We start from the raw sequence: 13,982 nt of genomic DNA on the forward strand, positions 1-13,982 counted from the left end.
CAACTCCATCGTTCCCCTCTCCCCTCTCTCAAGCAGGAGCTTGTGGCGTATTTAATACGTCACAAATACGCTCTTTTTAAGGTGTCATTTTTACATCTGCTCCCGATTCAGAATGAGTTTAATAAAGAAATACACTGAAATGCAATCTTAATCTTCTTAATATATGCTCTCCATCATCAAAGAAATGCCCTAAGAAGATGTTAAAAACACCAAAAACACAATTTACATTGGAGTGGGTCCTTAAATCGATTATCAGAGACCACATGTGACTTTTGTTTTTGCGGCACTGTTTGTCCAAGATCAATACTAGTAAAAGAAAAACGTGCAAAAGATCTGTGCCTCTGGAATGAAGACTATGCACTAATATTTTTCCTGAACACTTGATCTAAATAGGAATAATGTGTTTGTGCCCAGAATGTTTTCTTTTTGTATTAGCATTTGTGTGTTTGAATCACCATCTGTGTTTTGGCTGCCTTTAGAACAGGAGGAGGCTACGTCCGTCGATAACAGATTCTACTGAAAACACTAATGCTGGTATATTTTTAACCGTCTCTTACACAATCCTTCAATTTCAATCACACAAATACACACACACACACAGACACAAAAGCCTTTTGTGCAAGATTTAACAAATACTTATTTTCAGCTGAGTTTATGCCACTATTTAAAGAAAAATTACTTGAAGTATAAAATAAACTCAGATTAACAAAAAAATATTTTGAATAAATGTGGAAAAGGGGAAAGGAGAATTTGCAATCATGGCTGCTATTTGCCAGTCCTTGACGACCTGTGCAGTTGTGTGAAGCTACGTGTCAAAACTGTTGTTTGCTGATCTTCTGCACTCAGATGTGTTGACACAATACCAAGACGGAAAGACTTAGCGATCATTTAAAGAACAACTCCAATTATATTGTGTTTTTAGTGTTTTTAAAATCTTCTTGTGCCATTTTTCTCATGATGGAGGACATATATGAAAAAATTTAACTTCAAAATTGCATTTCTGAGTATTTCTTTATTCAAATTGTTGTGAATCAGGGGCAGAGGAAAAAATGCAGTTTGAAAAAAGTGTATTTGTGTTGTAGAATATACGCTGGATGGGCCATAAGCTCCCTGCTGCACTCTATTCTGATGCATCCAATGGTAGACAAATAGATACATGTATCTCTTAATTTTTGTCATCTGAACTGGCATTTGGCTCAAAAGTGATAGCTCCGACATTGCTCATCATTTTTGTTGCACCAATAATGTTAGGTCGGTGGTGTGAGGGGCTGTAAGATAGCTCTCACCAACGGAGAGGAAACAAGTCAGAAGCAAATTTTCTGATGAATTCCTGCCATTTTGAATAAACAATACAGTAAATGACAGGTTTCTAATTTTGGCTGAAGATGGCGTAATCTTAATTAGGAGAGCACTGAGAACGCTTCTGTAATAGATCAGAAGGTAATCCGCACGGGCCTTTAAAGTAAACAACTTTTGCAACATCTCAGCTTGACAAAGGTCAGAAAATCAGGATATAATGTTGATATAATAAAAATCACACATGTAGATTTTAGATATTACTTGCCTTAGAGCATTTTCATGATAAAAGAAATAACAATAGGGTCTTGTTTTTCTTGTCCATGTTTGAAGTATAAAAGCCTATATTTCTACTTGACAAAAACATAGAGGAACTCTTAATCTGACTTTTTTCAGGGCTATAAAAAGGTTTAACTAAGAATTGTAACATAATGTTCTGTTTTTAAAGCCTAGTGTTTGTGTATATTTGTGACTAAATACTCATCCAAAAGCCATTTAAAAAAAGAAGTGTGAAAAAAACCCAGCTAGTTTGGAGTTTTTTAGTTTAACACGATACTAGTTATACATGTAGCTGTTATTTTTTCAAAAGAAAAGGTGTTTCAATGATCAAATCAAAGATCCGACCTACATGATGAATTTGACATTTAGAAAAATGTGGATACATTTATGCCTACAAATCTCAAACAACAAAATGTCAAATACTAAACCTTACGGGGCCTTGATAAGATATTGATTCTAAGAATAGAGTTTGGCTCTATTTTCAAAAAATACTTTCTGACATGGTGTAATATTATATAATTTACTACTTACATTTCTTGGGAATAAGAGATTAACTTCGTAAACTGTCTAAGTAGACCCTCAGGAGTTTTTCTTTTTTAATCAGATGGTTATTAATCATATTTGGGGCCTCCACACTTACCCTCTGTGTGGGAAAATCCCTCAGCAGTCACTTTCCATTGGATCAGTACTCCAAGGAGGGCCAGGACAGGCCAGACCCCCATGATGACCCATGTAAACCAGCACAATGGCTTCTTTGGTGCCACCTATTAGGATTACAAAAATTAAAGTTTCATCTTAAAGAGCAACTTCTGCTTTAGTGAAACACAACCTCTTCCTCACCTTGAGTCTCTCATAGATATAGTTCACTAAAGCAAAGAGCTCTATAAAGTAATCCACTGTGACAGTGATGATTGCAGAGCCAAACGTGGCTGTGGACAAGGTGACGAAGCAGCGCTGCCACTGCAGAGTCAGAACAGCAAACAAAGTTCCAGAGCCCAGGAGGATACCCACAGGAACCCACACAGTTTTGGGATGATAGAACTCCTCCATGACCTGAGCAAAACAAAGGAAAATACTTTTATGCCCCATTTCCTTTGGCAGCTATTTCAAAAAAATCATTTTCGTGAAAGCATTCATTACAAAACTGATAGGTAAAGGATTTTTTTTATGGTTGCAATAAAACCTGCTGTTTTATGTTGCCATCTATGTACTTTTATAAGCTGTTGATTTTCTATTATAATATTGCTGTCTATGAAACTATTCATATCTAACAAAACAGTACGATTTGAAGAAATTAAAAAATATACTATTTTTGTATGCCATGTTACTGTAGACTTCAATGTTAATAACATTTTAAACTAACTACTCCCACCACTCTAACTAAACCTTCTCCTTCCTTGTTCTGCACTACAGTATTCTCTCATATTTAAAAAAAGTGGCCCCAATGCTACAATTAAAGAAGCAGTTCTAAACACTGTTAGTTTATTCATATTTAAACCTTTCACACTAAAAATAATTTGCTGGCTGACGTGACTCACAAATTACAACTGTAGATTATTGCGTAATTCAGATTTTTATAAGGAAGCATCATATTTTGTATATTAAGAAGCAGAAAAATTAAATGTAATAATAACAAATTTCAGGTAAGTAACTGAAATAATGAAAACAGCTCTAGATAATTTTCTTTGACTATCAAAAAAAATTCCCTACAACCAAACTTTTTTGTAAAATAGCTGTGTTTTTTCACTTAAATAAAATTGCTTATTAGTAATTGGAGTTAAATTTCACTTTATTCAGTTTAAAATGTATGGAATTGTAATGTCCCTATGATCTTTTCTCTCTAACATCTGCTCAACTAACTATTGTCCTTCCATACGTATTGTACATCTCTGGCTGAGATAGAAATATGTCTTTCACAATGCTTAGCAGATTCTTATGTGCATACATTTTTGTTGAAAAAACTGAACTAATTTAAATTATTCATCCTATTACCAAAAAACCTTCCTAAAGTAAAACAAAAGGTTTTGTAAAATTATATTTAAAAAACTTCTTTAAATGCTGGGTATTCTTGATTTTTTTTTCAATTGCAAAGAGAACAAATATTTAGCTTATCAAGCTTTTATTCTAGCAAGTAGTTTTCCTGAGTATTTCCATCTGAAAAGGTTTAGATACTGTCACAATAGTTATTTGAAAGCGAGAATCAATTCAATGAGTGCCCTGGAAACAATGGTTTATAGGTCTGTGCTCACATTAATTTACAAGTTTTGAATTTCCTCTGCATAAAGTCTCTGCTGAGGCCTCTTGTAACTTGTCGCTGTTGGTTTCTGTTCTCAGATATTTAAAAATTAGCTTGCTTCAACAATGCAGAGTGACTGGCATACATAAAAACTGAACCTTAAGTATACAAGGAGCAAGCACACGTTTTCTGTGTTTCTGCTCTTATAGGCCAGGCCTGCAATCATTAACATAATTCAGCAAATCTATAACACGTTTTTTTCACAAAGTAAAAATAATATCAAAAAAAGTAAAAAATTAATAAATATATATATATATATTTACCACTAAGGATGCAATTCCAGCCAGCAGGCCCAACAGCAGACCCACCATAAACAGTCCCACACTACGGACCAACATGGTCACCAGGCCACACAGGGTCCCAATGCCAAGGCCGATGCCCACAGATGCCTCCACACTCAGCTGGGTGTCCATCACTCTCTCTTTGTAGCACAGCATGAAGATGACCACAGAGCCAAACATCAGGCCAGTGAGGAACAGCACGGCCTTGAAGCATCGATAACCTGAAAAACACAAAGGTGAGTGTTCGCATAACCACACATAACAACCAGAAACTGAAGTCATCCGGGTGCAATGAGCCATTGTGGTGTAATGTCAGGCACTCATTGAGTGAGACAGACTGAGACACATCAGGCAGAGATTAAATACTAAAACAAAAAAAATTAGAGGAACTTATGAATTTTTAAATAAAAATTTAACAAATGGTACTTTTAATGTTGCTTAAAATGAGGTTAAACTTATTTCTATCATGAGTCATTAAAATCTCTGAATTTTCAAATCAGAATTATTTTTGTTATAATATTGCATCAAGATATAACTGCTTTAAAACCAGTGACATGAAACTATGAAAATATTTAACTTTAAATTTCATTTTCTCTCAATTTATATTTTGATTTTCTACACACAGCAGTTTTCTGTAAAGGAAAAATATACAAAATAACAATCTAGACAGATTTTGTAGGGTTTTAGCAAAGAAAAGTTTTAGATTCATTTCTCAGTACTTGAAATCTAAAAAAAAAAGTTCCATTGTCAAAATCAATCCCCACTCTCTCAATTAAAATTTGTTTTGAATTAATGACATATCATGATTTTGCATTGATGGCATATTTTTGCAGACGCCTCTAGAAATTCAAAGAAAAGATCAGCAAGTAAACAGGATGTGTGCACACATTTATTTGGTGGAAAAGAAAATAAAGAATGTTAGATTGCTGGAGAATATTCTAACAAATAAAGTGACTCAAAACCTCTTCAGGGCAGCTTTAATACATGTGAATCATCACATGTGAAAAAAAAGGTCAGACATATATTAGTCAGCAGCCTTGATGGGAGGGAAAACACATCTGCTTTCCTTCCAGTCCTCAATTTCTGAAAGATATTTTTCTTTCTGATTCAACGCATTTTATTTGAATCAAAAATGAAAGGAAGAAGAGTGTCACCAGACTAAAACTAAGCTTATCAAAAGTTCACATCTCTGTGGCCTTTGCTTCCATGTTTATTAATGTTTGTGTCGTCTTTTATTTTCTCAGTGTCTGTCTTTCTTCCTCTGAATGGACTCTGTCTCGAGGGGGCCCAACCTCAGATTGTTATCTTTGTGTAATCGGGCATTGCACAGCTGAGCCGCACAATACTTTTCCTCTCATCCAAGCAACTGTCCATGCTCCTCCCTTGTGACCATAACTCGTTTAATTGACGGGCCATTTGTAGCTTTCTCTGCTCCCTCTTTTCAGTCTTGTGTGCTCTTCTTCCAGCTAATATGTGTGTGTGTGTGTGTGTGTGTGTGTGTGTGTGTGTGTGTGTGTAGGGGGGGCTGCTGTCCTCTTCACTGCTGTTTGCCCCTCTGTGACAGAATGCCTGAAGGGGTACTAGTCTGATGTAGCCACCGCAGCCTTTCTGTGGTTTCTACCCCCACCCTGAGAAGATAATTGTTTCTTTGCAGCAGCTGCTGCAGCAATTCTCCATTCTTGTTCGCCTATATTTGATGATCCCCATCGTTCTAACAATGATTTCAGAAATATATTACTTTTCCTTAACTGTTCACAATTTTGAGCTGACCTTTCGCTGACTCCTCTCTATCTCTCATTTCTCATCCTCCTGTGAGTTTCGGGTTTTCTTTCAGGAAAATCATAGCATAGTGGACATTTGGCAAGTATTTCAGGCTTACTTATATTTTTGCAATTTGTGTTTTCAGTTTGTTAGACTTCACTAAAGTAAGCCAATCAAATTCTACTGTTTTTAACTGTTTCATTCAACCTTTTTAAAGGCATTCTAATGAAAATGGTCTTTTTTTTGTGTTTTATTAACATCTTCCTGTAGCATTTTTCTCATGATGTAGGAAATTTATATAGAAAATTAGTATTATAACTGTGTTTTTGAGTAGTTCCTTGTCCAAATCTTTGTGAATTAGGAGTAAAAAAATGCTGTTTGAAAAAGCTTGTCATTGTTTAGTTAAAAAAACTACGATTAGCAAGCCACAAACTCCCTTTTCTGCTCCATTCTAATCCGTCCACTTCCAGACAAATAGATCCATGTACGTCTTTGTTGTCTTCATCTAAACTGGCATCTGGCTCGAAACTGTATGGCTGGATAGCTATGATATTGCTGGCCATTTATGATGCACCACTAATGTTAGGTTGGGGGGCTGTAAGTTAGTTTGAGAGTGTAAAAAGAGGGAAAATGAGCGCTGGCTTACTTCCACACTACAACTCAGAAGCAAATTTCTAATGAACACCTGCCGCTATGCAGAAACTATGTCCTAGAAAACAACACAGGTTTTTTGATTTTGACAAAAAAACAGTATAATCATAACTAAAACACCACTGGGAACACTTTTAAAATAGATTCAAAGATGTATAGAGTGGGACTTTAAGGATTTTTTTTAAGTTCAATTTTTCAAAATCAAAAGCAGAACTTTTTTTGTTGCATTTTTGATAATTTAAAAGCTTTCTGGACTTTAAATGACTACCATTAGGGCTCCTTTTATGCTCAGATAAGTAAGAATCATTACATATTTTGTTTATACAATTTTGCTATTTCTGAGGTAAAACAATAATCAATCAGCTTAGTAATTATTTCATGCATTGGCAGGAAAAGCACACACATCAGTGTGAGGTTCAGGGGCCAGGGTGGGTTAGTTTGTTTCGCTTTCTAGATTGGTTGTGGGGTTTCCGGGTTCTTTGGGCCTTTATTTTGGTTACTTCCGGTTTCTCCCGTTTGTGTTGCCTCCACCTTTACTTCTGTTTATGAATTGCACCTGTTCGCACACCTGTTGTTCATCATTGCTGTGTATTTAAGTTCCTCCACCCAGTGTCTGTCACGGGATCGTTTTGCATTCTTTGTACTTCGAGATTAAAGGAAAGATAGAGAAACCTTGATTCAACGTACCTCTGTGTTCCTGCTTTTGCATCCACGCGTCGAGCCTGACAGTCGTGTCAGAAAGCCCTCGCTGGCATTCAGGACTTGAGGTTAAACATTTGTCTCCTTAGTAGTTCATTTGGACACATTTGTGGCAAAGAAATAATTGTTGCCATTTTAACTAATAGTGAAACTTTTACCCTGAAAACTACAACTGTTAGAAAAACAATATTTTTTCCCCAATGCTGACATAAAGCTTTAACCTCTATTTTAAAAGTGTGGGTAACAGTATCGGACATTTAAATAAATGTGTTGTGTCTTCTCTCTGATTACTTTTGTTGTATACCCACTTTCTGCAAGAAATTAGGCTGATTCCTTAAATACTGTTTATGATGCCATTAAATCTTTCCCTTGATTATAAAGGCGTTAATGAGAGCTCTTCTGCTTTGGAGTTTTAATGATCTCACTCAAACTCTTTAATAGTTGTCTTCTATCTTTTCTATACATTTCTGCAAGAAAAGTGGATTTTTTTTAGTTAAACTTACCAAAGAAGCAGTAGATGATTCCAAAGAGGCAACACATGGAGCAGACCACGGAGGGCACTATCTCATATCTCCTCTCGATCTCCTGGTCACACTTCAGCCCCACCTCAGCCAAACCCAGCAGCTTGCTGGTGGAGGTCATGGTGATCGAAGTGGAGGGGGGGCAGAGTCTGATGAAAGAAGAGGACAGGCCAGAAGAGGATCTGTATGGATTTCTGGATCAGCAGGCCTCACCCATGGAGATGCATCTGCCTGCAAACAAGAGAAAAAGACTGATGAAGAGGACAGCAGCGAGGTAAGAAAGGAAACGGAGTGATTATTGATTGCTCTTTGTGAGTACTCAGCTGTGAGTGCTGATGGTGCAATAAGCGTTGTTACAAGACATAGTCAAGTGTTGCTGCAGACCAAAAGTGATGCAGCAACTTTAACTCATAGTAACTTGGAAAAGCAAGGTTGCCACAAATAGATGGCAATAGTTTGAAAGTGTTGCACCAGCTGCAAAGGAAAAGTGAAAATGATGGGATCTACATGCAGATTTGTGCACATATAGTGAGAAAGCTTTCCATCAGCTTATCAAACCCAAAAACAAAATGTTTGGGTTCTTAAAAATAAAAAAAATTGGATTTTACTTTTAAGAGTGGATCAAAGTACCAGCAGAACATCACACAAATTCTGTAAATGCTTCTAACCCTGATCCACGGGATCGGTATTGCCTATAATGTGCATCAAACAGGAAGGAAAATGGCAAAAGGAAGCAAATTGGCTCTGAATCAAATTGCATGAAAAACAGCCGCTTTTAGATTTGTGAGTGCTTACCTCATTTTGAAGCTAAAAGGTACACCTGTGTCATTTTCTTCTCTTAAAAACTGTAAATCTCAGCCTGAGCTTATAAAACTTGAGAACTTGAGACAATCCACTTACACTATGCACTCCTTTTTTTGTCTGACTAAGTCTTCAATTTCAGCTCACCAAATTATTTCTTATGACCACTTTTTTCATAAATACTTTTTAAACAAACGTTGCGATATGATGCAGAGAAACTGCAGCTTATCTACAAAAAATGTATGTAAATGGGATATGTTGACTTTTTTTTAGAAATCAAAAGAAGAAATCATAAAACTTTAAAAATATCTTAAAAATATAGAGTAATCTCAGGACATAAAGATATAGTATAATATTGCATTAAGAAATCCTGTGCGTACTTAAAAAAATAAAAAGAATATCTTTTAGAACTGGTTAGCAGCTTGAAATGAGAAAAACCTAAAGGAACTCAACAGGAAATAATATAGAAACACTGTAGGGAAAAATACATTTCCATAAAAAAAATATCAAAGTATGTTTGCTCAAATTTAATCTTGCCAAAAACCTACACCACTGCACTGCATCAGGATTACTGTACCACAGCCTTTATGGTATCAGGCAAACGCCCACACATCTCCACGTTCATTAGGCACCAAATCCCAGTGGTCTCATATCTTGCTGTGACACAAATTAGGTCTTTTTAGTCAGCAGACACACACGGTGGATACACTTAAATGAAAACATTAATGCATTAGTACGGTATCATGTTGCTTGGCTGTATCTGTTGAAAGACACTCTGAGAACACTGAAAGTGTTTTAAGCTACTCCACTTTCCAAACTCTTTTTCCTTACTATTGTGAGTCAAGGGTGTGTTTGGAAACTGGAAATAAAAAAATCTGATATCCTCCTATCAGTCTCAGTTTAGTTAAAATGACTGTGTTCAAACAGATTATGACAAGATTTAGAGGCTCTCATCCTTACCGTATTTACATCATATGATTATTTTGTGGAGCTATTACAATAGCGCTCAAAGAAAATCCTCTTCTCTTTACCATCTGTACTCAAAGAACACAGTTTTCTTACTGTCAGGTGGGTTTCGTGCTGTAAATGAAAACTGTTTTTCTGGATTTGTGGCAACCTAATTCTTTTGCTTAAGGTCAATACACTTTACATGATGACCCATATGTTATCTCTCTTTGCTCCATCATGCCTATTATGGACTCATCTTGATCACACACATGCATACACACACATACACACACACCAACTGTCTCAGCAGCAAAACGCCTGTGGCCTCAAATACACACTCACATTTTTCTGTGTAGTCCACAACACAACGAACATCTGAAAATAAACAGAGAAGAAACAAGACCAAAAGCTTTGCTGTGATCACATTTAATTCTAAAATATGCTTTAAAAAAGGAACTAAGGCAACTTAAATCTACTTTTTCATCTTCTAATCTGTTTTTTCCCTTTCAGGTTCACTGGGTGCCGCAGCCTATCCCAGCCATTTTCACATTTACACCTATGGACAAGTTAGAGTAACCAATTAACCCATGAAGCATTTTAGGACGGTGGGAGGAAGCCGGAGTCCATGGAAAAAACCCACTCATGCCTGGGGAGATCATGCAAACTCCACACAGTCAGGCCCCCCAGTTGGTACTTGAACTGGGGGCCTTCTTGCTGTGAGGCAAGAGCGCAAACCACTGCTCCACCATGCAGCCACACTTTAATCTATAAACAGCAACATGATTTCAATTATTAAAAAAAGATTATACAGCAACATGAATTAAATGAGCAAGAATACAGCTCTGAAATTGTAAGAATGTTACCCAAAACATATACAAGAAAATGGAAAAATATTATAATTATGATTGTCTGAAGAGGCTATGTCATTGAAGTAAGATTGTGCTCTCAATGCTTTATCACAAATGATTTCATTCAAAGTTCCTGCCGGTTAAGTTCCTAGAAGAAAGATTGTTTATTTTTTTTTGAAATTGCACAGCTGCAACTTCACAAAAAAAGGAAAAAGGTTTTCCCTGAAATGGAAATGGTTGTCATCCACAAAAGAACATTAAATTACTACTAAAAATATTAACACAGGATATTATATTTCTGACCTCAAGAATATCTTAACATTACAGTTCTCTGTAATCTAGCTAATTTGGAATTATATTGTCTTGTATTATATCTATGCTTATGCTGGCTGAATTGTAATTGTTTGCAGCTGTTTTAAACAAGTTTCTTTTTTTCTTTTTTTTTTTTACAATTTAACAAAGTTCAGACATATAAGGCTTGCTTTCTAAGTTCATAAGTGATAGGTTAACTGTACATAGACTGACTGAAGGTTTGTGTTGTATTGCTCAGATTTTGGTTCAATAGCAATAGACATCTATGAAAATTGATCATAGAATTAAACCTCAGCACTGACAAATGTCAAATTCTCATGAATTCCTTATTTAGCAATTTTTGGAGAACTTCTTATTAGGAACTCCTAAACACATACTTCCGTTTAAGACACACATTTGAAGAGTGGACCTTTATGAACTGAAATTGAACTTTTACAAAAACAAAAATCTCATTCTCTGAATTACTTGGAATCATAGCTTAGATATCATGCGAGGCAACAGGTACCAGCAGTAAACTCATGATGATGAAGCTAATGGACTTGCTGCTAAAAATAGGTCTTAATAAAGATTAAAGCCTCTGTCTTTCTGAAAACAGCAAAGTGTTTGTCGTGAAATGCTTGTTTGAATATTATTTTGTTCACATTTTGTCTTGTGTTTCTGTGCAGGCTGACTGTGACTCCGCCCATTTACCCGTTCACCTGTTGAGGAGTCAAGCATAGCCTCAGTGTTGGTCAGTCTTGCGTGAAATTTCTTCTGTGTCTATGTTCCTTAAGCTATGGGCCTCGTAAATAAATCCTTGGGACTTTTCTACATCCTCGCTTGTGATTCTTTCTGCATCTAGGTTCTAACCTGCTTGCATGACCGTGACAGGGTTGTTACATGTTACTGCACCACTTGTAAGGTTCAAGTAAAATCCCCAAATTCGGCTCTAAAAAGATATGAAATATTTCGTTTGGTTGCAGCTGTGCCTGCTGATGTGTCAAAGTGTCCTTAGGCAAGACAATGAACCCCATGTTACTCCTGGTGGTCTGTCTTGCATGGCAAGAGCTTTGAACCTTAATAAAGATAAAGTCCCAAACAAGTATATATACTTAGTTTATAGACTTATACATATGTAATTTCCCATTTACCATGAAGACTCATGAATACTATTGCTTTGTGGTATCTGCCCCTTTGCCAGCTAACACAATAAAAAGGGTAAAATCCTTACTTTTGAAATACATTCTTTGAAAATGACTGTTTTTTTCTTGAATCTGATACTACCACTCAAACATAATAGAGAAATTATGTAGAGGGGGAAGTCAAAAATTCTTGGATGTAGGGCTGGGTTGCTTAGAAACGCAGTCTGTTTTAACAAGCAAACCCTGCTCCATGCTATGCTATAAATGATTTGCTGCTTTACAATCAAAGGAAGAAAAGAGTGTCATGCAATTAGCCCCCAGGCTCGTAGGTTGGACAGCAATAACATAAAAGGAAAAAAGGGATCCAGATCCAAGTATAGAAATGTAAAAAAAAAAAATTTCTGAGAAAATTAGTTTTCTCAGAAAACTTTTGAATTTAGCTTTAAGCTAAAAATCTCATTTTACAAACTGGCTCCTGAGATAAAAACTGGGAAATAACTAATGACGGAGTTTAAGTGGAAAAACGGATGATTTAAAAACACCTATCAAATATGTGTTGCTGACTATAACGAAAGAAGCTGCATTCTCAGTCATCCCACCCTGACACTAAGTTCAATATTTGGTCTCATTTATTTGTAGCCTACTGCCCTGTTATGCCCCCAGCTCCATCCTCAGAGAAGGAGCTAGGTTGGAAAATGGTCAGAACAAGGAGGAGTTAAAACAGCATATTATGCAACAATGTCACGTCTTGTCTGTTGCTATAACAACCAGCAGTGGTAGTAAGACCACGCAAATAAGACGTGGAACTTGTCTCCATGGGAATGTGCATGCTAAGAGCCAATCCATGACAGCTTCTTTGAGACTCCTGGCTGCAGATAGCCCTGACCTTTGACCCTATTCAGCTAGCTCCTCTTTAGAGTTTGTTCACACGATAAGGTTTCCCCTTCATTAGCAGGAACTGCATTACCACAAGCAAAAGTATGGTGCAAAAACCCTGGTTGTGGTGCATCTTTTTATTTCCCCCTGCTAGCACGGAGGATTAATTTTCAAAAGAAAAGCATGATTTATCTTTTCAATAAATACACCTAAATGTTCATATATGCACCAAGCTAATGTTTTGCTTCAAAGTAAAATAGGTTCCAAATCACAATTAATCAGTTGACAGTGTTTTACCTTCATACATAAAGCTAAACTAAATTATGCTTTTATTTTTTTACACTTTACACTGGAAGTTTGTCATTTGTAGCCCTTATACCCAATCAACACACAACCACTGACCACAACTAAGAACTGTTTTACAGACTATTTATGGGTAGTAGGACCAGAAAATAAGTTATACTAAGAAACTAGTGACCATAGTGGAAATTGACAATAAGTGCATCAAAAACATAAATTGCTGCACTTTTACATGAAACACTTTTTTCTTTAAACCCTTGTGCTATCCTAGGCACTTTAACATTGGGAGTTGGGTCATCTAGACCCACTAGACAGTGCTCTGAACCTTTTTTCTTCAATGATTTGTGAACCTCACTGGTGTCCATGGATTACATGAAATCTTTCCACCTTTATCCACCTTTGTCATGGTAGGAAGAACACATCAATATAAGGGTGGGGTCATCTAAGATAGCACAAGGGTTACTGTCGGTGAATAAAATGTTTTCCAATTAAAAATGATGATTACCCAATCTTAATTAATTTGAAAAATATAAAAAAATAAGGAAAATATTGATAGTGAAAGTTGTACTTTTATTTTAGCTAATTTTGTTTAATATCGTGCAAGTGATGCATTAATTTTTATAATTTAATGTTTTTAGTTAATAGTCAAATAATCACATCCCCTATGTTTAGAGGGAGTTTATTATTTTACTCCCGTCAATTAGAATTATTTTAATAATTATAGATTTATACTCTAATATTACAACAATTATTATTTTACTATCAAAACATCATATAATATTGTTGTTTATTTTATTCATCCATGCTTTAAATAAACATAAGTCATGTCTTTGCTAAGTATGACTGATTGACTGATTGAAGTATGTGATTTGCTCCCATTTTAAAATGGAAGCAAAATGTGACTACCACCCATACCATTTGTGTACATCAAGCTCAAAATGACTCATTTTCCCTCGACTCCACTTACCAGCTCTGGAGTGTATGAACTCTGC

General features: G+C 35.9%; 1 protein-coding gene across 1 annotated transcript in view; it reads right to left on the bottom strand.

Moving 5' to 3' along the window:
* LOC101167083 (transmembrane protein 198-B) overlaps positions 1 to 13,982 on the bottom strand; it is a 28,788-nt gene that overhangs the window by 6,406 nt on the left and 8,400 nt on the right. The window contains exons 2-5 of the mRNA XM_011489659.3: positions 7,767 to 8,015; positions 4,135 to 4,373; positions 2,416 to 2,628; positions 2,216 to 2,339 (exon numbers count right to left, since the gene is read on the bottom strand). Coding sequence (XP_011487961.1) covers positions 2,216 to 2,339; positions 2,416 to 2,628; positions 4,135 to 4,373; positions 7,767 to 7,905 — 715 coding nt within the window. The 5' untranslated portion in view covers positions 7,906 to 8,015. The remainder of the gene's footprint in view (positions 1 to 2,215; positions 2,340 to 2,415; positions 2,629 to 4,134; positions 4,374 to 7,766; positions 8,016 to 13,982) is intronic.

The sequence above is a fragment of the Oryzias latipes genome, chromosome 21 (assembly GCF_002234675.1).
Source record: "Oryzias latipes chromosome 21, ASM223467v1".
In the NCBI taxonomy this organism is placed as follows: Eukaryota; Metazoa; Chordata; class Actinopteri; order Beloniformes; family Adrianichthyidae; genus Oryzias; species Oryzias latipes.